The following is a 26,000-nucleotide window of genomic DNA, read 5'->3' on the forward strand; positions in this document are numbered from 1 at the left end:
CACGCTGTGCATGGCAGGATTGTTGTGTGTCAGTTGCTTACTGTTGTAGCTAATGCCTGGTGCTGGTTGGAACACTGGTTTCAGATAAACTCTCTGGCACATGAAAGCTTCTTTACAGTTTGAAAAACAATCTTCATCTCTCTCAGTGTGTTTGGGATTTTTTTTTTTTTTGGTGCATGTTATGAGGCATTGGTAGAACGAGGAGTCTTTTCTGAATTCAGTTGTTTATTTTGTGGTACAACCTGAATGGTAGATTTCCTCCTCCACGTGTTCTGTTATGTAGACACAGAGCAGACAGACAGCACCTATCCCAAAGAGCTTTCAGATAAAGCAACTTTTATGTGTGGCACTGATGCCTTCAGTTACTTGCAGACAGATAATTTCAGGTGTTGGGTTTGTTATACATGAAGTGCTGCTAAGTCACATTTTCTGCTTTTTAATTGTTTATCACCTGTAATTGATAATGAGCAGAGTCTGTAAGTACAGCTATTGGTGCAAAAGGAATCGCCTGTACAGAGAGGGAAACTGCGAATGGGACTTTCACATTAAAACAAATCCAGGTATCTGTCAGAGAAATCACTGAGCTGTGATTCCCTCCCAGGCAGGATGCACCCATCTGGGTCACTTGCCTTGAAATACTGTCTTGAAAGGAGATGACTGGGTGCTAGGGCTCAATGATTCTAGCATGTCCTGCTTCTTACTTTCAGCATCACATTTCTCCTAGGTCTTTACAGATTTTGCACTTTCAGGTTTGCTTCCAAGTTCTCTTGGAGCTTCACAGGGAACATTTAATTAGCATCTTCACCAAAGTTCATTTTTAGACTAGTGAACTGGCATGCAGGAATTGGGCAAGTTCCCTTAAAATACAGGAACAGGAGAAGTTGGATGCAATGACTTTCTGGTAATTCCCTATCTTCATTACTCAGTGATGTACTGCAAAAGCCATGATTTTAGAGAACCCTCTCCACCAGCTCATTTTGGTGACACAGGGTATGTTGTACCCTGGATGACTCTACCTTTCTGCTCTTCCACCTCAGTAGTGGTTCAAAACCTTAAGGTATGTTTGAGAAGAAACCTTTACTGTGTGTGCTGAGATATGAGGCAAATTTTAGGCTTCAGATGGTTAGCATCTACCACAAGACTTAGGGTAAGTAGTGAGGTCTTAGTGGTGACTTCCATGTGAGCATCTGGATTTGAACAGAATCTTACACACAGCACTGCTGCTCTGGGATATATTATGATGTGAGAAATAGAAGTGCTCATAAATGAAGAATATGCTTTTGTTTCCACTGGCCAGAATAATAATAGGAGTTCAGTGTAAACATGGTGAAAATGAAGACATGCATGCTTGATATTGAAGGAAAGCCTAATTTTAACTAATATATTAGAGAAATTGTTCCAGAACACTACATCCTTCCAAAAATAATAACCCTGTCATGTCAGCAAAGTTGGTGTCAGCGTGGGTTACCTGCTGCGTACAGAAAGTGCTGGTCATGTAAGTTAGATCTGCCTCAGGGCTAGTCTGACTTGTACACCCGACCTTTCAAAAATGTTTTTTGTTCATTAATCAATGTTCTTTGCTCCAGCTTGCCAGCTTCCCCTCTTTCCGCTCCTTCATTGTCCTCCTTTTTAGTTTGTCAACCCACCTCCCCCAGTAACCTCTGACTATGTACTAGACACAGGCTCCTAATAGCTCCAGTTGAATTTTATTTATCCTTCAGTAAGGCCAGACAGTCACACAAGTAATTTATTTTTTTTTTTAAATTATGCTGAAAGAAACATGTATGAATGCATTGGATTGTGGTAAAACAAGATTGCTGTTTCAAATGACTTTTTACAATTTATGAATAGCAACGAACTGCATGATCTGAAGGGAACTTGTTTTAGACTCAGCATTTCTAGGATATTTTCATGTATTTAGTTTATGTAAGTGGGCTTTAGGCTTTGATAGATTAAGTCTGTATGGTTTAGGCAAAGTGGGAGCTATTCTGAAGTTTCTCCGACATTATAAAACAAACTCAATGTGAATTTGAGATTAAAAAATTGTGGTATAGGTTAACTGGTGGTGAAGAAGCTTTGTTCCTAAAATTCTGATGTATTTTTGCACTGCCAGGTTTTTCTCAGGTCTGGAATGGAAGTTGAGTAAGGAGAGGATAGGAAAGGAGATGAGATGCTTACAGTGCATAGAGTAAGGCAATTATGCAGCTTGGTTGTCCTTGGCAGCACCTGTACAGATGTGGCTGCATCATCTTTACACTAGAACAAGGATTTTACAAGTATAACTTCCTTATTGCTGTTTCATGGTGGCTAAGATCCTACTATAGATAGGACCTAAGCAGTGAGTAATTTTTTTTTGATCATGGTGTATTTAAAGCAGTGTTTTACTCCACAGGATTACATCCCAGTGTTAGCAAGTCCAGATTATGTTTTTCACTTTCATGATGAGTTGAAGAGCTCAATGGAGTTGCAGTATGCAAAAATTTAATTTCACTTGTAAAAAGAAAGTGCTTAGGTTGTTTTTTCTTTTCTTTTTTTTTTCCAGGCTGGCTTTTCTAAAGTTCAGTAGACATTAAAATAATTGTATGAAACAGTTACAACGATAAGAACAAATCTTCGCTTTTCATTGGCTTCAATGGAATAAAACTTGGAGTGTGGTAAAAATGCTTCTCGTCTTTTAAAAAACTATTTTCAGCTATAATTTCAATTATCAGGACCAAAATATTTAGTAGAAAATTGCCGACTTTGCCTACAGGGTAGGAACCTTCAAGGAATGTGTTCCTATTTCAAGTATTTGCAATTTCTGAAACACTTCTTTAGAAAAAAAATATTGCCTATTAAGTGGAATTTTTATTCAGAATGGGAAGTTCACATAGGAAATTTCCAGCTGTTGTGAAGGGCACTATAAACCAATGAAGCTGCCTGCAAGTGACATTTCAAAAACATTCATTATGCTGTCCAGTCACCTGGGAAGTCAGTCCAGCACTGCTGAACAGAAACAGGGACAATTGTGTCAGGACTGAGCTCCCCAAACTGGTTTTTAACCCTGGTCTCACTGCATCCATTTGTCATCAATCCTTATTCTGTGAGAACCTCTCAAAACTGGCACTTCAGCAAAACAGGTGTGAGCTCCGCAAGTGTATAAGCGCTGGTGCTACACATTTTCCCCAGCATACCTGGAACTTGGGATAGTTCCAAGAATGTGTTCATATGCATAAAAAGATACCACTGCTGACAGAACAGTTCACAGAACTGAGGGTTTTTAAAGAGTATATCAACTGGTTAATATTTATGTATCAGCGTGGCGAGGTACTAACAATATTATAACAGTAGCTGGGTACCATTTTGTTTTACTTGAGGGAAATTCAATATGAATAAAACAGCAACTTTTCAAACATGACATTTAATCCACTCATGTAAATCATACCAGGAGATCTATTATTCATTATTAAAAGGGCACCATATTTTTATTATACTGAAAATGAAACACAAATGCTGTGAAAAATTTAGTGCCTTTTCCTGAAGTTTCAGGACACTTATCATGCAGTCATCTAGCAGGGGCTGACACTCATTTTAAAATATAGCTACAAAATTAATAAATTTGAACTCTTTTGCTTGGAACAAGAGGATGTTCTATTTCACTGAATGAGGGATTTATTATTTATTTAAGCCATCCTAAATACTTCAGATGGCAAAGTCCTTTGATAATGTTCACATTTGGAGTTAGATTTGTAATGAATAAAGTTCATATCTTTGTTGTTATTAGTCATTTCCAGCATTTTCTTCCCTGAAGTGCATTTTGAAAACTACATATATCAGAAACAGATTAACATGACCTTAGGTATTAATTCTTAAAATATGATGAAACAAACAGTTTCAAGGACATTATTTTCTGTATGTCAGCAGCTGTCTAAGGACTGTGATGCTTTTAATAATTACAAAACAAGGTATCATTAGGAAAAGTAGACCACAAACTTCCCTTTCCCCCCTCCTCCTCCCCTCCTGGTTTATTTTATTCTTGAGTGAAAGGCTGGGACGAGTGAAGAACATCTAGCTCTAGGACACTTTATAGGACATAACATAAGAGTTTTATACAGTAAGAAAGAAGATAGTGCTTGGCAGTGCCAGAGGACTTTCAAAATGAGAGCCACTTTAATTTTCTCTGGATGCAATTATTTGTAGTTGGGATGAAAAGGTGCTACGTGAATCTTTTGGTAAATTCAAGACCTAAGCTTATACAGACGCTTGTATTCATTTGAAGACTGCAGTGCTGATGATTTTTTCACAGAAGGAACTCATAGTTTTACTGCTTTTATTTTGTTTATCTGAGTTTGTTTGGGGGGGGTCTGGTCTTTGCCATTTGCTAGATCTCTCTGCAACAACTCCTCAAAATGCACATTCTCAGAGCAATTCTTACAAAGCTATTACATCTTAGAATCTGTTGTGTCTACTTTGTTTAGCACTGTGCAATTTATTTACATATCTAAAAGGTTACTACTTATCCCAAGTTTTGGTTTTTGGTGATTAATTGGAGTTACTTTTCACATGTTGTCTGGTCATTGTGCTCCAGTGGAGATTTTTCTTAGAAACACCTGCTGAAATGCAGTATGTGTGCTGGATCACCTCAAAGCAATGCAAGTTGCCCAAAAACCTCAGAAATGTGACCTATGTTACAATGCATCATATCTGACTAGAGGAAAGTATGTAGCCTGCTTTGGTAAATCTAGCAGACATATGTTAAACATCAAAAGTGTCTAGGGGCAGCATTTTATTTTGGACCACTCCATGGTTTATTCCCCACCTAATTGGAAATTATATCTGTAAGAGAGCTTGACATGAGCCATAGGATACAATAGCTGTAAAAATGTCATACATTATCTGGGAAAAAAACAGCAGGAAGGCAGAATGCAACCTCTGCCTGTATCCTTAGCTCCACGTGAATCCCAAACAACAGAGAACACCAAGAACAAAATTACTGCCAGCCCCAACAAAAAAATTCTGGAATTGGAAAAAAAGAGCATCTCTGTGACTCACCAGAGCTGACAGTCTGGAACTGTGAAAAGGGACTTAAACTGTATTTTGGTCTAGATTTGCAAGTCATGGGAGCCAGCAAAACACCCTCAGAAAATGCTTTTATTTTTTTGCCTTCACACACCTGGTTTTAAAGCATTTCACATTTTAAATAATTATCTGTGAGCTCAGGATGAGCAGGGTAGTTGCAAAGCTGTACTACAGAAATGGGAAGAGTACTTTATGCAACCAAAGAACAAAAAGTGATCCTGCTTAATCATGCAATTTTTAAGCAGAGCACACAAGGAAAAATGGTTTTTTTCTCAGAGGTGGATCTTCCTCTCCTCTTGTGGAAAGAGAGCAGACCTAACCAAGTCTGGACTATCCAGGAAATGCTGAAGGAGCATGAACTCTGGATTGCCACTGCTTCCCTTGTGAGAAGTGAGTGTTGCTGCATTCCTGGCTGGACTGAAGCCTATGGTTGAACAGTTGAGCTGAGGTGTGATGAGGAATCCAGAACAGCATCAGGGAAGAGACATGAGATGGAGCAGCTGCTGGACCAAGAAAGAGAGGAAAGCTGCCTGCTCCTCCTCTGGAGCCGGGGGCAGGCAGAGCAGCTCTGCTGCGTGACTCAGCCCTGAATGCCGAACAAGCCACGTCTTCATGAGACTCTTTGGCTCCAAGTGGTTTCTGGGCAAAGTACGTGTCCTCTTGACACAAAAGAAATAAACTTTGCTGCATCGTGTCTGTAGTCCATGTTATCCTGGGAAACTTGTGCTCTGACCGTGCTGAAATCAGTCTCAGGGATAAATAAGTGAAATGGGAGTGTCAGAAGAATGAACTGGGGTTCCTGCTTCCCTCTCACAAAGACAGTTTCTCCCTCACAAGATGAGGTCAGAATCGACCCAGGCCAGTATATCACCAGAAGCACTCGGGGAGGCAGGAGCTGGATGTACCATACATTACTACTCCCTGCTGGTCCAAGAGCAGAAAAGAATGAGCAGCAGATGTGCCAGGACAATTAGCAACAGATGCAGAGGCTAAAGCTCACAGAATGCAAACATTATTCCTCTATATTAGAGAAGATAAAAGGCCGGATTCTGGTCCTCTGGTGTAAGGTACTTGTGCAAGAGATGCTGCTGGAGCTAACTATGGGCTGAGTTATCACTCCTAGAAGAGAGGCAGGCAGTGGGGCCTTGTCTCTTGCTCTGGTAGCATGGGGGAGGGCAGGTGTTTGCATGGGAGCACTCGGTGTGGCTCTGGGAAGACACTGGGGTGATTTGGCACAGCGTGCCAGGAGGAATCCTGCTCTCTGCCACTGCTGAAAGCGGTGAATAAAGTGCCTGCTTACAAATCCTGCTGCCCTGTGCCCCTGGCAGATCATGAGCCTGAGCTTGTGTGCTGTGGCCCAACAGCTTCTGGTCCATAGTCTACTGCTGTCAGGGAGGCTAGGTGCCAGGAAAGATGGAGTTACTGCTTAAACACCAGCAAACTGCACAGAGAGGAGTTGGGGAGTCATTTTACTTGTGCCAGACTTGAAAGGCCTATTCTCTTAGAGAACAGGGGAAAAAAAATTGTGGAGAAATTAATGATATGTCATTGTATGGTCCTCCTCTGATTTGTGTGTTATTTTGTATTCAGATACCTGTTTGAAGACAGGCAATGATGGAAAGCTGGGGAAATAAGTTTTCAGCTATTCCAGAACATTCTGGTGATAGATAGGGACTTTTGGAAAAACCCTAATAACATGATATTTTATTTTTACTTCAGTCCAGGTTTCTATTTCCTCCCCTCTGGCCTTTTATAAATTTCAGAGTTACACAAACACTTCCTAAGAATGCCCTTCTCCCTGCCTGTATGTTAGCCTTGCACATAAACAGGGAGAGTTTGAAGTCTGGTTGTGAAAGCTCCCCTTTAATTGGGCAATAACAGCCTCATCTCCAGCACTATTAATTTGACATAGTAAAGTAATTGTTCTTTGTTAATGATGGGAGCTGTTTCCTATTTAAAAGGTTTTCTACCTGTGTTTTACACCAGTGACATTCATGTGCTGCTGTTTTTATAATCAGAAATGGGCTGTTTGTTTATATGACATTTTTCAAGATTCTTCTTTATAACAAGTAAATATTGAATTGCCTTTGCATATTTTAATTCACCTTAATCTGTTTGAGTTGTATTGGTCAAATTTTTGTGTGATATGAATTAAGTAGTGTGACTTTTGTACATTTTTTTTCTAAATTGAAACTATTTGAAGGTGCAAAGGAAAGAAGAAAAGTTTATTTCTTCTCTGACAGGGTTAAAGCCAGACAAAAGTAAGTCAGACAAAAACCCCCAAAAGCTCCCACTGGATATGTTTATTGAAATATTCAAATAGAATTCATTCTCTCTATAGAGTGAAACTATGGTGGCATATGGGGAAGTAAGATATATTACAATAAAACTGATATAAAACAGTTGAATTTAGAAATAGTGGCAGGAGATAATTTTAGTTCATTATGATTTAATTCAATTAAATGCAACACTGTTAACTGCAGACTAAGAAGTATCACTTGTGCCTGTGCAGGCACACACAAACATTATTTATTCTCTGCCGCATCTCTCTTTGCAGAAGAAATTACACCAGTAAAAGGGGGGTACTCGATGCTTTCATAGCACTGTAAAACTCTCTATACCTCACAGACCTCAGTGGAAATTTGACCTGAGCAAGGAGAAACATTGAGGTAAGGTGTTGGAGAGTAGACCCCTCAAAGCCCAGGAAGATGTGCTTGGTAGTATATGCTCTTTGAATGTTGACAATGTGGGTGCAGGCTTGTGGATTAATTTACCAGATAGTGCCTCAAATGAGGGGTTGGCACCAGCAGGGAAAATATAACTGCTAGTTTTATTTTTTTTCCTTCAGAACCAAAAAAATCCATCAGAACAAACTGCTCAGTTTGAGCTGCCTGTGCCTTGTCTATCCCAGGCACTGCTCAGAGTCTCCTGAAGAAGTTACTGATCCCCATCCTCCTCCTCCAGTTACCTGAGCTGTTTCCTGCTCTGTACCTGAGCACAACAGCTCAAACCCACAGAGGCACAAAGGCATTCAAGGCCTGTGGATTTCAATTGGAGCTATCTGCCTAAATGCCTTTGTGCATCCGTGCCTAAGGGCCATGCTGGCCATGTCCCAAATCCCAACTCAGGCTCAGAGCCGAGGAGGAAGCTAATGAAGGGCAGGTGGCACAGGACTCAGCTCTCTCCTCTCTCCCAGGGCTTTCTGACCCTGCAGGTGTGGGATGGTGAGCTGTGACAGAGAGTGTGTTTGTTGTGGCAGTGGGAAAAGGTTTAGCACAGACCCAAAGGCACCTGCATGAATGCTTGGCATGATGGCATAGAGTAACAGGTAGAAGCTTGGCTGGGATTTTTGTATGGATTCAACAGAAAGAAATTTCTTATTTATCAGGTATGTTTTTTTGACTGTGTAAACTGAGATGCGTGACACTGTCCTACCTGGGTCAGGCACCCAGTGCTCATGCTTAAGGACTCCCTGTAGTCTTTACAACCTCAGACCCTGTAGCAGACAGGTGTATTATGAAGTCCTTGCTTATGTTTCATGATTTTGTGCTTCCATCATGGCATGGTTTAAACACCCAGCTCCTGTAGCTGCAATCAAAAGGATGCTTCCAGTCCCAAAGAGTGAGTCTGCAGTTTAAATCTAGGATAAAAGCTTAACAGCAAACGAACGATAACTGTGAACCAGAAACAAAGAAATAAAATTTTAATAGTGACAATGATTACTCTTACACCAGCTGCTTGACCACTATATGTTTATATGTAAGCTCTCAGAAGAGCATATACTGTTGAATTATTAAGACAAGAGTCAGCCTGGGAAGCAAGAGAGAAACTGAAAAGGGGGCTGTGATAGAGCAGTGATTTCATCTGTGAGTGGTTTGGGATTGTTTGATAATGCAGGTAACTGTCTTTGATCACAGCCTTATAACCATCACCTTTAATTTGTAGCACAGAGGTTACTATCTAGCACCCAGCTAGCCAAATGAAATGTATGGCTTGATTAAGGATCTCTTTTGTCAGTAATTTGTGCCTAATGTTTTTAGCTTTCCCACGGGCTGTTACAGAAAATGGTAAATCTGGTTTAAATGAAACCTGATACTGTTAATGGTTTAATAGCAGCTGCCACAGGGTTATGGCATTTTTCAACAGATGCTTCTGTTTCATTTTAAGCCTAAACTAAGTCTTAGAATATATTTACATAATTAATATAAAGTACACGTACATAATAATGACAATATTTATAATTTAAAAATATTTCCTTAAATGACTTTGCTGTTATCTAATCACAATATAAAACTTCAAAAAGGGAGGCATATTATTAGAAATAGTAATTTATATTCACCTCTTCAAAAAAGTTGTAGATGCAGCGCGACTGAGAGCACTTGTCATATCCTAACATGGCAGTTATTGGTGTAGGCAAATCCCTTGCTGCTTCAGAAAAAGAGACAAAAAGCTTTGCTGCACCTGAGTTATGCTTATTATCTTACCTACTGTTCAATCAGGAGTATGAAAGAAGTGACACTTGTATTTAAATACACACATCAAGAAAGAGCTGTGTTAAAGTGTATACTTAGAAATATTTGAAGCAGTAAAGATTTGTGGATGTTTATTGGCTGCACAATGTCGTCTGATTGAGGAAGTCCTCACTAAGTTAAGAAGACTTTGGCATTTTAGGCTGTTCATAGTGAGTCATTGGTTTGAATGGATCTCTTTCATTTGGAGGTCTAATTCTTGACTTCCAAGAAGTACTGAGGGTGTATCCTGTACTGAGGATATTCAGAGTGAGAGGATGCTGCTGAATACTGTGGCCTTCTACAAGTACGTGCCTGTTCACAGTGAGGAGAGAAGGAGAAAAGACTCCTCTTTCTCTGCTTTGGCTGGAAGGCAAGGTAATGTTGAGCAGGCAAGTGTACCAAGGCATTTGCTGCTATGAACTCTGAAGACTGAAATGGGAACGGCACAATATGAAAAACATGCAAATAAGAGAAAATTGTCTCTATTAAAGAAGCATCCAAGACTGTTTATTTAAGAGATTAGGCAGTCACAGTTCTCTCAGGAGAATGTGTAGGAGCAGTGGTGAAGCAGATATTTCACTGTGTGAGGGGTGTAGCTGATGTATTTGCTCCCCTTGCTCCCAAGGTGACTACCCTTCATAGCTGTTAGCCTGGGTATGATGGCAGTCATCTTCTGTGTTCTAGCTTTTGTGGAAGTTTTGTTTTATTTGTCCTTTTGAATGTATTAGAATTGTTCAACAGCACCTGGGTCAATGCCCACTTTAATTAATGAAAACAGTTAAAAATGTGGCAGAGGACCAAATTTCTTTTTCTTTGTGTTTACCCTTCTTTCTTCTGTACCCACCAAAACCTTACAGATGGATTTACATAAGTTCATTACTTTGGAGTGTTTCTTCACCACTAGATTTCAAGTCTTTGCTATGGGAACACAATTGCTTCAGGCCCTAAGGCATTGGTAACTGTCTTCCACACCTCCAAGCTGCTTAGAAGAATATCTATACCTATCTTATGAAAAGTGTAATCTGTGTTTGCCAGTTCTCTGTAGAAGTTTTTACCTTAAAATCCTTTTAAACCCTACACTGAGGTCCACATACTTTTCACTAAGAGCTTTAATTTAAAGGAAGAAAGCTATTAAGTACCAACATCATTCCCACAACTGGGTGGAGAAGAGTTTGTGACTCAGTGAGGAGCAAGTTTGCAAGTGTTCTTATTGGGTGTTTGGATAAACTTTCCAAAGCTGCTGCAAAACTAATCCAGTGGTGAATCTCAGCAAGCCCTCACAGGGACACCTCAGATTTCCAAGCTAGTTTGTTATTCTCTCTTAAAGATTTCTTGTGGCAATGTTTTTCCACCACTGGTAAATAAAGACAGAATATGAATGCTTTCTGAAAGCAAAGGGGGAAAGAAAAGAAATAATAAAATAACCACACTAGAAAAAGCACAGCATTTTTTGTTGGAGTGGAAAATTGTTCAAATATATGATTTTTGGGAAGAATTGTTAATTGTTTTAGTGTGCAAAATTGGACCAAAGGTATGATGTTTGTAGAACTTTATATGGTAAAAGAAAGTTAGTTCCCTTGTGTTGTTTTTGTAACAAATAAATCTTTTTTCCTCCTTTTCTAGGTTCTACCACATAGAAAAGCTGTGAAACCAGGCATGGTACTCCTCTTTGAACTCTTCCTTCTTCGTGGCACCTATACCTGGATTGATCGAGAAGTGGGATGGGGAGCTTTTCCCTTATGTGATAACAATTTTAATGCTTTGGAAGGAAAATTTAAATGTCCCTTCCTCAGAGGACATTATGACTCCAAAATTGACCGATTCAAAAAAATTGAAGATTTTATTTCTCAGGACTTGGATCATTGGTTATGCAATCTCTACTTTCAGGTTTGTATTTTAAAAGATTGTTTAGTTTTCTCTATATTTTTCTTTTTGATTCTGAAATTGGATTGTGGCTCATCTCCCATTTACTGGGATGCCTGCTTTAATGAGTTATCATGGGGAAGAAATACATGGGAAAATTATATGGGAGAAAAGTGTAGTAAGCAGAGTACAGAGAATCATGAATTTCCTAAAATTCTTATAACAACATCTTGGACTGCTAGGCTTCACAAACAGTGTGCAACAAGCATGTTCTGGCTTTGTGGAATTCCAAACTACTTTTTTTTTTTCTTTTTCTTTCTCTTCCTAGATAATTAAGCTACCACAGGATTCAGATAAGCAAAATAAGCATGGTATGCACGTTCAATTACCACCTGAACTTCTTATGTATTCAAGCACTGCTGAAAAGAATGGTTTCTCAGAAAATGTTGTACAGTCTGGACCACAAGGTGATGGATTCAAACTTTGATGTTTACATTCAGCTTTTCACTGGATCAACCCATAGTTTCATTTCAATGTTGGCCAGTCATTATTGTTTGTTAAGCTAGATTTTCTTCATTCAGATTTGGGTCCAACATGTGTTATAGCAGGAATACTCTGACTCTTTTTATTAAGATGGTTTAACTTTGTTTTCAGGTGTGAACAGTTCAAACCAGCTTCATTGCTGAGGGTGGAATAGCCATGCTGGCCTGTGCTTAAGGCTGAATAATGCTTGGAATGTCACAGCAATAACAGTTCAGCTGTTTATGGCTCCAAGCTTACAGGAAGAGAAAAGAAAAAGATGCTTTTTGTGTACTTCTGGAAGAACTGTAGCACCTCCCTGGGCTACAACAAGGACTTCAGATTTGGCAGGGAGATAGTTCTGACATCAGAAGCATGCCTTATGCTACTCCTCTGAAATTCTGTTAAAATTCAATCAAGTGATAACTCTTAGGAAGGACAATTATCATTTGCTCGTGTACAGCAGACCTCCCCAGAAGCTTTCTCAAAAAATCACTGAATGTTCTTTTTAAACTGATCGTCCCTGGCCTCTGTGAACCTTCTGATGCAGCTACACAGAGGACACAACTGACCATATTGCAATGGACTCACAAATTGCTCCTCTACTGGTAGAAATCCAGTAATGAGAAGAATTATAGGATGCTGCTGTTGTTCTTTTCCTTTTTCAGCACATGGGATGAGACTTCCATGAATAAAAATAATTCATTTTTGCTATACAGATATTTCTATATTCCCTCTTGTTTAATGAACTGAAGCATTCAGTCAACTCATAGATTGTAGTGTATGTGTGAATATTATGTATAGAACTAAAGCAGAGAATTATTTATTCAGGACAGATGTTCCTTAGGCATTTGAGAACAGCAGTAGTGATGCACTGTAGAGGGCACAGGAGGATAAAGAAGAGGCTATGGAAAGGAAAGGAAAGAAAGAATGCATAAGCAGTAATCATTTAGCATGGTAAATGGGCAGCTCAGGTTGGAAGCATAACTTGAAAAGAGTCCAGGAGAAGTATTTTTCAGACAGTTAGTGGTGATTTAAAAGATAAAGAAAATGAGATTTGCCCTGAGATGCTTTTAGGCTAAGCAGCAACTGCACTGTGATCAAAAGGCTTTTATATAACCACCCTGATAAGAGAAGCATGGAGGTGTAAACACACTATACTGAGGATTAAAGACTTTTTTATTGTCATATATCTTCTACATATCTGCTAAGTTGCTTTGAGATGCAGCAACCCATTAATAGCAGATCCAAAAGGTAGAATTGCAGGCAACACCTATCAGCAGTGAAGAATTATGGACAAACTCTTAATGGATCAAACTTTTTTGGTCCTACCATCAATCGTCACAATGCGTTTGGAACTGCACATAGAGGGTGCAGCTAATTAGGTCATGCTTTCTGGAAACACTTGGAAAACTCGTGATGCTCAGTTTGAAAAGTCAAGAAAGACATGTTTTTAAGAACTGAAAAAGAGCATTAGTGTATGTCCTCCTTTGAATGTAGACCTCTGAAATTTGCCGATAAGGCGATCATGGAAGATCTGTAATTTTCCTGCCAAACAGATTTGCACAAACAAAACTTTTAGGGGCAATTTTTGATATTGCTTATATTTATTTATTTATTTTTCTTGGAGCATTCTTTAAAGATATTATTAGCTGCCAATATCCCCCATGGGTTTGTTTTTTAATGTATCTATGCAGTGCTACAGTATGCTGTTTCTGCTGGTGATATGTTGCTAAGAGATTTAATAATGGGTAAACAAACACAACATGTGGTAATCCTTTTCAAATTAAAAGTTTATTAAATGCTAGCTTGATGACTTTCTGGCTATTTACAATTAAAGGAACAAACCTTAGAGAACTGGAGGTCACGTGGTGAAAATCACAACCAACAGTTTCAGCAGAAAAATGTGTTTATGATCTGTGGCAAGCTGTCACACATTGATATGTCCTATAAATACAATATTATATCTGTTAAACCACCAAAAACTGGGGTGGGGAGGGAAAAGCGCTGTTAGAGTGGCATTAAGGTTGAGACACAAACCAGGGAAAGCAAGAACAGTCTAAATGAAGACGGGTGCTCTGTAACCCACTCTACTGCAGTAGTCTAAATAGTGAGTGATCTTATATATCAATACCATATGTTGTACTGCAACATATAAGTGAAATAAAGCAGGTTAGAAGATGGTGTTTTAGCCTTCACTTCAAGTTTGTCTTGGTTTTAGAAGCTTAAAACAGAACCTTCATATTATTTCCATTAACTCCAGGCTACATTATTCTTTTAAGCCACAGCTCCATGTAGGGCTAGGTAAAGCTCTTCCCTTCTGCACAGGCTCTCTGGTCTAGAGCACAGTGCAGGGAAATGCAACATAATGCCTCCCATTCTACCTCCTTTGCAGATCAAAGATGCACATTATCAGATCTGGCGTGTCTCTTAGTCCAAACCATATCTTCTCTCCATTCTTTTGAAGTGGTATTCTCTAAAAGGTTCATGGCAGAAGACAGCTTCTGCTTCTGCCACCACCGTCCTTTGTTTTTCTTAGGAAAATATTTTGCTGTTGATCTGTTGCTCCTTACAGGATCAACAGTCCCTGTCAGAGAATAAATGGCAATTTCTAAGTAGAATTTGTTATCTACTGTTTTGTGAAAGGTGGTAACAGCTCTAGTAGAAGGAGCTTAGGTAAGAAAATTTGATGCAACTACCAGGAATGTTGCCTTGATAGGCTTGGATCTAAGTAATAAGTGCTTCCAAAATGCATGACAACTTCAAAACTCCATATAGACACTAAATATGCAAATCCATCAAGAAAACGTTCTCACAATGAAATCCAGCAGGACCCCTTTTGACTTTAGCATCCACAGGAAGAGGGGATTTACATGTGCAAAATGTCAACATAACAGTATTTTTTGGAATTGGCAGCCCTTTCATCCTCAGAATAGTTGATGGACAGCACTCATATATTAGTTCTACAGCTCAAACACTTTTAGGTCAGGCACAGGTTCATTTGGAAAGTGTTGCTCCACATTTGTTGGGAACCTTCATCCAAATGCTTTCTTTTGCAGCTGTGCTGTTGATCTGACTTGACACACAAACACCATTTTGTGCCCATCTGAACTTGTGATCAGATAAAACAGGCAAGTGGAAAGCTAGGAATGATGTTATCCACTGTAGTTTTTAGAACCAAAGGAAAACCTTTCTCATTACAGTTGACATTCATGCCACTTTAAGGTTGGCCATTTTGAAGTCCTGAAGCTATGGTCAGCACTGTACCAGCACGTACTGACATGCACTCAAGACCTAAAAGGGGTGCTTATAAGGTAGAAGGTGGAACAGTCACTGGGGATTAGGATACTGAAGTAGTACTTTTCTATTTTTTAGTTCTAAGCTTCATGTATTTTTGGTGAACCTAAAGAGTCATGACTGATTGTGCATTTTTTTTAAGCAGTAATTTTCCCAAGCTCTGGAGTATGAAATCAAGAAAGAAGTTTTACTTAGCCTGACTGTGCTGGAGGAAAGGTGTTATCAGACAAGATTTTGAGGGAAAGTGTTCAAAGGTAGCTAGTTAGGTCCCAGCCCCAGGATGATCTTGCTGTAGTAGAACTGGTACAGTGTCGCATTAGCATGAATACACTGCTCCCAGTGTCTGGGCTAGCAGAAATGTTTGTTGCTATTGCTTTGCTGTGTTGTTGCACAGAAAGTCTTCCTCTACCTCAGCTGTTTTGTGTTGGACTAAACATCTACATGCAGATTTTCTGAGTCTAAAATCTTCTTTCCAGAAAGTCTGCTTGTCCCTTATTCGCCCCTGCTCTACTGTGGGAGCAAAAAGAAAAAAAAAATGCAGCTGTTTGGGAATGGTTTTAAGGACACTCATTTTTTTTACAATGAACAAATATCTCATTATTCTCTTGCACTTTATTTTTTTCTTTCCCCTTGCAAGGTCTGCTGTCTAACAGCAGTGCATGTGGCTCCTGTGCCCTATGCATCAACCAGAAGAAGAGTTAGAACCACTGAAATTCCTTTAGTTCACGGACTATGAGCTTATAACAGAAATAAATATTAGAGAGAGAGAGAGTCAATTTTCAGGTGTACAATTTTTCTGGTTACTGTACAGTTTAGAGTATTTTTTGTTCTACCTTCCTTCTGTCTGTCTGCCTTGCTGTTAATAAGGTTGGTTTGTACCACTTGGCTTCAGCAGTCCTTGAAACTCACCAGGGTTGTAAAGCTTTAAACAGTTGCACAAGTCTTTAATTGTAAATTAGTTTTGACAGGACTGCTAAGACAAAGGCCTGGCCCATCCCATCGTGATGCTAGCCGACAACCCCTTACTGCTCCTGGAGCAAGGAAACATGTGGAAGGAATTGTTCTTTTACATTTCACAGCTTGTCATTTCCTCTGCAGGGCAACCTCTGACCTCCCCGAAAGATCCTGACACCCATAAGGGAAGTATTCCCACTGTTGTAAAGGAAGTGGAAAAGCAGTTTAATGCTGCGAAAGGAGGAGAAGCGTGTGTGTCAGAAGAAGCTGTGAGGAAAAGAGAAGAGCTTAAAATGCTTCCAGCAGGTTAGGAGTTTTATTGTGTTACTTAATTTACTGAAAGTTTGCAAGTAGATCTGCCTGGCATGTGTGTAAATACCCCCATTTGCCTTCACCCTCACCCTGTGATATCATCTCGTCATTATTTCACTGGGCAAAGGAAGTGATGGAAGAGTTTAAATCAATTGTTAGGGATCAAAAGCAGCTTAGGCAAAAAGGTACAGAAGCAGTGGAGTCTCCTGTCTAAAATATATTTGTAGGCCAAATGTGTTAGTAATTACAAGGTGTGTGTGCAGTGCACTGACAACACTAGATTACGGCTGGTGTTTCCGTGACATTTTTACATCCTTTCATTTTATTTGGTCATTTATATCCATGGATCACAACATGTTGCTGTTAGGTGCTTGGGAAGTACTTTTTTCTTCCTGCAGCACATTAATAGCAGTATCCTTTGTTAATTGTGCTGAGCTAAATTGCATAAAAGTGCCTGTCTGTATTTACATCAGGTAACATTTGCTTCTGGGGCATGGGATTTCTTCCGAAGGCAAAGCCTGGGAAGTTGCTATGGTGGTTTTTTATTATCTTGATTTTGTCTATTTGTTTATTTGTTTATTGGTTGTCTTTGGGATTTTTTTGTTAGTTTAGTATTTTTTTTGTTTTGAAGTCCCAGGTAAAATGTATTTATCTGAGAATTGAGTAATATAACCCCTAAGTCCTCTCCTAAACTCAAAGACCACCATGATGGCCAGAGGCAGATTTACCATGAGAGAGGTATTTGAAGGTATCAAGGATATCTGGATATCTACTCCCACTTCATAGCCTAGGCCAGTGCAAGGAGATGAAAGTGCAAGTGGGAATAAATTAATCACACCTTTTGAAGGGAGAGGGTGACTTTCCTTCTGTACCAGGAAGCTGTAATAGGTCACGGTTAGACACTGAATTGCGAAATGTTAGGTAAGAGAGAGCTACCTGAGGTCTGACAGCTACCTCTTATCTGTGTAAACAGTAGCTTCTTACCTTCTTCAAGTCTGTGGGCTCCCTGAAATAATGCAGTAGAATTTTGGATGAATGTTATTTTGAAGCTAATGCCAACTTCCCTTTCACAGCAACTCATGAAATGTCATTCAAAACCAATTTCTTTGGAGCCATCTTGCTCTGTTGACTGTCCAGGAAGGCTAGAACTATGCATCTGCTATTATAGGTGCACGGGCTGAGTATCTCATATTAAGTGGGCACAAATAAAGGTAGGAGCTAGTATGGCATTGCCAAGACAGGATTCATAAATGCTGAATATTGACACTGACTATCATAGATGCGTGAGAAGTAGAATACAGACCTGGTGTCATTTTTTGTTAAAAGGGTGTTTGTGACAAAATGTTAAGCATATTACAGAAAAAAGTAATAACCATTTTCAATCTTTCAAGGGTTCTCATTACATGTCCTGATAAGATCAAGACCTTACGTGTCTTTTCTAGATGTTGGTTCTTCTAAGGATATGAACAGAGCCCTAGCTTAGAAATTTTGTTCAACTTCTACATTAGTAGAATCTACTTTGAAATTTATTTTGTTCATTTACCCAACATTAGTTGTGCAAAGCAACTTAAAATACTCAAAATAGTAAAAAACCTAAGTAGCCTACATGAACAAAAGGGTTTTAAAATAATGCTTAGTGGTGTTTGACATTTGCTTTTGTTTGCTTTTAATTTTTTTTTTCCTGATTTCTTTTCCTTGCCAACATTTGGATGTTTCCACCTTTGGAGTGTGTCTTAAAACCCAGTTATTAGTTGTGCAGGTAGACAGGTATCCCTTCTCCCTTCTTCCCATCACTAATGTTTATCTAGATCTAAAACTAGCATGTTGAATTTTTATTCAAAATATTTATGTGGAGTTTGGCAGAGACCCAGTGGCAAACACAGCATTTTAGAACCCACATTTTCAGTTCAAGACAGCCTCTTACAAATACCCCGAAACGATGCAGTTACAGAAGTGGCCTGATTTGGAAAGTACTGAATTACCACAACTTTTATCAAAGCAAGGTTCAAAGAGCATTATTTTGCATCATCATCACATCTGCCTAGGTATATTTAAGAGATAATACTATAATTGACTGAGGACTTAAAAAAAAAAAAAGTAAAAAAAAGTTCTGAGTTTACCTGAACTACAAGCTGATCTCCAAAATATACATGCATTTTGAATTAGGTGAAAAAAGTTTTTTGCTTATCTTTATTCATGACACAACAGAAATTTTCCTTGATCAGCTCAGTTTCTGGTACTGCATCCATTGCATATTATTTTAATGAAATCTTGTCTCAAAAGTCACATCACTAAAGCATTGGTCTTCTGTGATGGAACACTGTCAGTAATGTCACCACTAAACTCATTATCTGCACTCAGAATGATGGAGAGAAAAAAAGCTTCATTTTGAAATCCCCAGATACTTTCTGCAGGATGACATATAAACTAGGATTTGTACTGTACTGGATGTTTAATTTGAAGCTTCAACAGTGCCTGCATTTTTTTTCTCCACCAATACTCATCCCAGCAGGCACCTTATCCCCTTTCTCTCATATGAAGCCTAATTTCTTTTTTCAAAGCCCTCAGTTTGCAGGCACCACAAGTAAAACCCCTGGAAACACATGAAATATTTCTCATAAATATTGTTAGTCTTAGTCAAACTTTACAAGCAACGGGCATTCTGCTCATTTTTGGGGTTTGACAGAACCTCTGTGATTCCTTCAGCTCTCGATTCTATCACCTTTCTAGGGCATACCCAGGATAAAGTTTTAGCTCCTATTTTCAGATCTTCTACCTCAGAAGGAATCTTTTGCTTGATGTCTGTCTTCTAAAACAAACTGAGTATTGAAAATAAGATGTTCAATATTGTTCATATTTAAGGTTTCAAATTCAACACCCTTCCTGCATTTGTGGAGAAACGTTGGGAAGTGAATTTTGTCCTTTTGTGACATCAAAAGACATTTCTTTCAGAACAAAGCTTCAGAATAATGTCTAAGCAAAGATGGCATCAGGCTAACCAAGGGGCTTATTACAGAGCAGCAGATAACACTCAAAACTGTATTCAGAATTTATTAAAATGTTCCTTCAATATCAAAATACCAAACACAAAAACAGCTTCATTCTAATTTTATCATTGCCTTTGGAGAGAAGGCTTTACATTTGTTAAAATGTGTTTATATAAGTGAGAAATTGTTTCATTGAGAGGATTGTATTTATGCTCACAAGCATTTCAGAAACAATTTTATGAAAACCAGTGAATCTTCATTGCAATATTTCCCCTTATACTGCAATGATGTTCTTTCCCTACTGAGGTGCTGTTTGCTTCTACATAAAATTTGTATGCAGATGCAAAAATATTTACCTAAACAAACAAAAAAACACCCAAAAAACCAAAAAACAAACCAAACCGAAACAAAAAACCAATCCAAACCAAGAAAAGGCTGTTTTTCCTCATGGGTGCCACTTTAAAGGAAACAAAGTGATATTATAAAATGAAGATTGGTTGGGCCTCATTTTTTAATACAGGTAGGGCCCCAGAGGCAGAGCCACATATGGTGGAAACTTCTTTCTGTGCTGGTCTTTTCCTTCTCTGAGCAGGACTGTATAAAGGATTGCACTGATTTTTCCAATTAGGCTCAAAGTCAGATTCTGGTTCTGAAATCCTCACAATTCAAACTCTTCAATTTTCCAGCTCTTGCCAAGCTATTTGATTTCCCATAGACCAGTGCACTACTAGGAAGGGAGTCTAAATAGGATCTTCATCTTATTTCCTGTTCCTGCTGTGGTAATTTCTTTGTCTTCTGCTCCACTCTTGGATTGTGCCACTCTAAACCCCTTTCCTACTGACTTAGAGAGATTGCAGCTATCAGAAGGCATTGCACTTTTCTTCTCTTCTTTGACCCCATATAAATCAGAAGTAGTTCCCATCAAACTTGTGTAAAGTAATTTCCTAGCTGTGCAATTTCTTTTTGCCCATATTTTAAAAAAATCATTTAGACTCCCCATGCCCCCCCCCCGCCCCCCCCCCCCCCCCCCCCCCCCAAATAAATAATGAATATTTTGTAGTATCAGACCTATATGCATTTAGGGTGAAGCTGAGCAAGGGGATATACTTTAAATGTATATATCAGGTACTAATGGGCCAGTTACCAGGGCCAGACTAAACAGCTGGTCTGACATGAAATCTTCAACACACAGTGGGGTCCCCACTGTTCAGTGGTGTCGCCCCAAACCTTGCTTACATTCTACAGGTTCACTCCTATTGCACCACAGTACTTGTTACAGAAGACATAACCAAAGATGATAACTTCCAGGCTGAAGGCAGAGGGTAAAAAATGTTTTATTCTCCAAGGCTTTGGAAGCAGTAAGACACCCTCTAAAGGGTGATTTTAAAGGCCATGCTATTATGCTCTGCTATTGAGAAGGCTGATATGGAGAAAGGTAACAGAGTAGCAATAATGGTTTTGTTTCCAACCTCTTTCCATGGTATTTTAAAAATTCAGGTCCCAGAAGAGCTCAGGGATTTTGTACCAGTAACCCTTTCTTTGTATCCCTTATCAGGCATGATCCATGTGGTATCTAAACTGTTTGGTTGGGACTTAATATGACCCAAAAATGACTGCTCTCAGCATTGTCAAGGTCTGCAAATAACCTTCATATCACCACGATTTTCCAAATCCAGACGTTGGTTTTGTCATGCCCGTTCCACAGTGGTGGGAAAAAATGCCACCCTATTTTTCCTATTTGGCTTATATGAATGGAGACATTTAACTTATTCAGTTGGACTTCTTATTAATAGCTGATAACAGATTTATAATTTTGGGTTAAGAATCTTATTGCCTTTTCCATGCTCTGGTGTAATCATATTTTCCTGCTTTTATGCGTATGTTTCTTGACTTCCAAATAAGTCCATTAACAGAGAGTCTACATCTGCCACTGTGCCTTTGTCACAGCTATGATACCTGTCTCTGATCATTCTTTCTTGGTGCTGTTTTCTCCTCCTCAAATTGTTCATTTTTATCATGAATGATATTATGTTCCCCTGTCAGGGAACAAAATGTATTTTGAGTCAATTTACTAAAATAGTCACTGCTAAGTGTTATATCTGGACAAAGTTGACACCTTTGACATTTTCTAAAATGGCAAAAATAACTGTATTTAAGGTATGATTTATGGGTACTCTATGTCAAAGGAATTTCTATGCTATTACACTTTCTGATGCAGCAGTCCCACCTCTTTCAATGGAGAAATTGCTGATAGTGCAGCTAATTAATGCTTTATTAGGATTCTGTGGTCAATTATAAAAGTTATAAAAAAGTAAAATGAAATTTAATAATAAAGAATGGTGTGGTTCTCATTTCTCTCTCAGAACTGCTTTGTTTTCTGCATGTGGAAGAAAATTTCTACACAGTTCAGTTTTATAAGACACATTCCCTTCCCCCCAACCACTAAGTAGGAGCAACTCCAATGATTAAAAAGTAGACTGGAGTCTTTAAATGTCTTTCTGATTGCTGGCCTCTATTAAAAACTTCTTAAAATAATAGATAGGTTTAATTCCTCAAGCCAAAGAAAAATTGTATCATCTTAAGTATTTTCCATATTTATTATATTGATGAGATTTGGCTACTGAGAAAAAAAGGAAGTAAAATCTCTTGTATTGCAAGTTTTAAATGTACCAGGCTAAGGTTTACTTAATTAGAACCTCCAGGCAATAAAGGAGCCCTTTTTTAAATTCTGTGAATCTTAATATGCTAAATAATGCAAAGCTTCAACTCTTCAAGCATGAGACACACATCTGGCAGCTTAACATTTAAATTACAGAAAAAAAACCACTTCAGTAGTAATTTTCATGAAGAAAAGAATGGGAAATGTATTACAACTAAATTTAATTTCTTTTTAGATTTTTCATCCTGTCTAATTGCAGGCATTTCCCATTTCCTCTTTTATTTATTTATTTTCATACAGATTTTTTCTGTACTTTTTATTGATCTTTAATTTGAGCAGCTTCTTACTGTTACAGCTATTGAAGAATTACATTGTGTTTTTACTTAGCAAAAATTGTTCAGAGAAATCTATGAGGAATTAAAGTAATGAGCTCACTGGTATACAAAGAAAAGAGCATTCAGAGCCTTACAAATAAAATATAAAAAGAGCACGTCATGATTAAATAACAGACTTGAGGTCCTTCTCCCTCCCATTTCTTAAATGTAGAATATTATTGTTTTCTTTATTCTTTTTATTGTCCTTTATTTTTTTTGCCAAGATAATTACTGCTTTATTCATTTGACTCCAAAAACATTGTTAAAGTATTCATCATTTCAGCAAGGCTGTTTGGAAACCCATTTTTGTGCACTGGGGAAAAAAATTGAAGAAGAAAAATTAAACAAAGAAAACCACAAGAACCATCTTTACAAAGGTATATTTATATTTTAATGCGTTTTTATGGGTCCATACAGGTATCCCATATACAAAATATGTAGAGACAGTTTGAACAGGTTATACTGCATGTGTGCGCACACGTGACATACCCAGCAGCAGGATTTTAAGCTGTCTTGCTGATTTCAGTAGGCCTCTTCTTTCACCCCAGATGATGTAAATATCTGTAAATTCCTCATTCCTCAACATAGATACACCTGTACGTTAGTCTATATATATGTAGAAAGTAAGAAATATATACATAGGTGTGTACACAAACACAGACTTAAAACTGTGACATGGTATGTGCATATATTGTGTATCAACCACTGTAACACCTAAGAGCAGATCCTTCCTGTACTGTGATTTTAAATAAACTTGACTGTCTTTTACTATGTGTAACTCAACATATCTTAAAAAGGAAATAATAGAAATAATTGTTAAGTGTGTTTTTGGCTTATTCTCCATGGGCCGTACATTAAAACATGTAATACAGACTTTTATTTTTGCCACACCACTGCTTACTATGATGTGGGAGAACATTTTTGTTCGTTCCACAGGTCACAGCTCCAGTGCTTTTCAGGAGGTTGAGGGATGCGTGACTTGTGTTTTCTAAGAAAAGTTTATTCTAGTACTTCATGTCCCTGTGCCTCATTCTTGATCCACAACTATGCCCATATAATAAAATTAACCTCCTTCTGTCTTCTAAAGAACACTTCCCAGGGTGTTTAAAATACCCTCCTCTGTCACTCTTCTCGTGTCTATTATTTCTTTATTTCTAATTTTCCCCCTGTTTTTCATCTAGGCAATTGTTATTTCCAACACCACAGCATCGGAAATCTTCTCTGCATTTATCATACTAACACTTTCAGAATGTAGGAGAGAAATAGCCACCTATTTATAACTCAGATGAAGGGGAAAAACGATCAGCCTGAAGTTAGTCAGCATCTTGTTGGGAGAGGGACCAAAACCCAGCTGAATCCTTTCCAGAGGTTTACCTTGTGCACAAATATAAAATTAATTTAGAATTAGTTTTGTTTGTGTTTGTTTTTTTCCTTACAGAGGATTACCAAGATTGCCATGGCAATGCAGACAAGCACTGTGGCTCGTTTGGGCTGAAGGAGGTCCAAGAAGGACATCACAAGGTACTGGTTTTGATATGAACATCACCATTTCCCTTAAAGCTCACAGAGAAGCCACTGGAGCTTGTGTCATTTGAGAAAAATTTGTGGCCTTGCTTGCTCTGGTTGTTGTGTTTCTTTAATCTATCCCTGTGAATTTTTTAATAGCCACAATAAGGCTTCACATGACCAGGTGTATTGCTGTCTCCTGTATAGTTAATCTCTCTAGCAATGAAACTTCAAAGGAGGAAGGACCACCAAGCAATCAAACAACAGAAGCTTGATCAAGCTGCAGGATGATATAACTTCAGTAATGTGTAAACATGAGATATGTTTCATATGCATCCATAAACTTCAAGCTCTCGTGTACTTGTGCAGAGGACCATCAGAAAATTTTAGTATCCGTATTTGTAGTATCATGGCCAAGGACACCATCAATTTGTGAACAAATATTGTGTCCTCAGTACAAGTAACCGTGGAATTTTATCTGCAATATGATAACACTTTCAGGTTGAGATGCTACAGAAACTTTCAGATTTAATGTAGATCCTGAGAAGCAAGACGCAAAGAAGATTTTGTATTCCTGAAAATTGCTTCCCTCTGCACTGTATTATTAAATTAGGTATTTTCCAATGATAGTTGCAATTTTTTCTCAGTAAGTGTTACTCCACTTCTATCCTTAAATCAGTATGGCTGCAGTGAATGAACTGCAAGAATGAACATTCAAATTAATAATTCTGGTTATTTGTCTTACCCTGCTCTAGATACACTCTGAAGCATTTTTAATCCTTTTAATTGCCCATAACAAAAAATCGCCACAGTACTCAAGTACCCAAAAACTTGTGCAGTGTAGCACAAATACTCAATAGCTGAGGATTATAATTACAACTTCCAACTTTAGTAGAGTGATGATCTACATTTGTGAGCAAAACCAGATTGGCCAGCTGGATATTCCCTTGTCTTTCGATGTCTAAGTTTCCATGTGATTTATTTTTCCAGGAAGATAAAGGTAACTTGAAGAAAACAGAGTTTCATATAAATTTAGCTGCAGACTGAGGTGTGCATGTGTGAGTGTGTTCAGCCTTATATATAGAGGAGGGATGATTTAAGGACCGATGGAGTGGGTGTAATGGGCAAAGCAACCCGGCCCAACCCATGGGAGTGGCAGAGTGAAATTCATTTCCTACAATCCCATAATAGCACAATGCCTTTGAACAAAATGCCGTAGTCTTATAGGAACTTCAGTTGTGGGTGGCTCTCAAAGCCACATTAAAGTGACCTGGTTTCAGTGAGGTGCATAAACCCATGGGCAATTCAGCACTGTCTAGTCCCTTTGGTCTCACTGAAATGACTCACAAGCTTACAGTTATTGACATGTTTGAATAGATTCCTGAACTGAGCCTCTTATGAGAATCCTTCTGCACAAAAGAAATGTGAGCATGTGAAATCTCCTTTCAGAGGTTGTGAGAGCCCCTCATTTTTTAATGGGGTGAGTGAATCCTAATGTTCAGAAAGAATCTTGTTTTAGCATGTTCAAGATTTAGGCATTTGGCCTGATTTATATAATTTGGGCCTAATTGTATCTCTGGAAAGCATCTTCTAAAATGACTTTACCTAACAATTGTATATAGGAAATAATGACAAACTAATGCAAAGAACATACTTAAAGAAAAAGACAAAAGTCTAAGTTCATGTTTATTCTCCTCAAAGCTCCTTTTCTTTTTGTAAACAGATATTTTATTTTATTAAAAAAATTAAATATTTTTTTAATTTTTAATTTTTAATTTTTAATTTTTAATTTTTTATTTTTAATTGTTTATTTTTTATTTTTTATTATTTTTATCATTTTTAAAATGTTTTATTATTTTTATTATTAGGCATTTTATTTTATTTTTATTTTAAATTTTTACTTCTTAATTATTTTATTTTATTTTATTTTTTATTTTATTTATTTTATTTTATTTTATTT

General features: G+C 38.1%; 1 protein-coding gene across 1 annotated transcript in view; it reads left to right on the plus strand.

Moving 5' to 3' along the window:
- LOC139602408 (uncharacterized) overlaps positions 1-26,000 on the plus strand; it is a 180,274-nt gene that overhangs the window by 65,550 nt on the left and 88,724 nt on the right. The window contains exons 11-14 of the mRNA XM_071452252.1: positions 11,193-11,456; positions 11,761-11,899; positions 16,347-16,508; positions 23,973-24,055. Of these exons, the coding sequence (XP_071308353.1) occupies positions 11,193-11,456; positions 11,761-11,899; positions 16,347-16,508; positions 23,973-24,055 (648 nt within the window). The remainder of the gene's footprint in view (positions 1-11,192; positions 11,457-11,760; positions 11,900-16,346; positions 16,509-23,972; positions 24,056-26,000) is intronic.

Source organism: Agelaius tricolor, unplaced genomic scaffold (genome assembly GCF_023055355.1).
Source record: "Agelaius tricolor isolate 1412-34295 unplaced genomic scaffold, bAgeTri1.0.p SCAF_2, whole genome shotgun sequence".
In the NCBI taxonomy this organism is placed as follows: Eukaryota; Metazoa; Chordata; class Aves; order Passeriformes; family Icteridae; genus Agelaius; species Agelaius tricolor.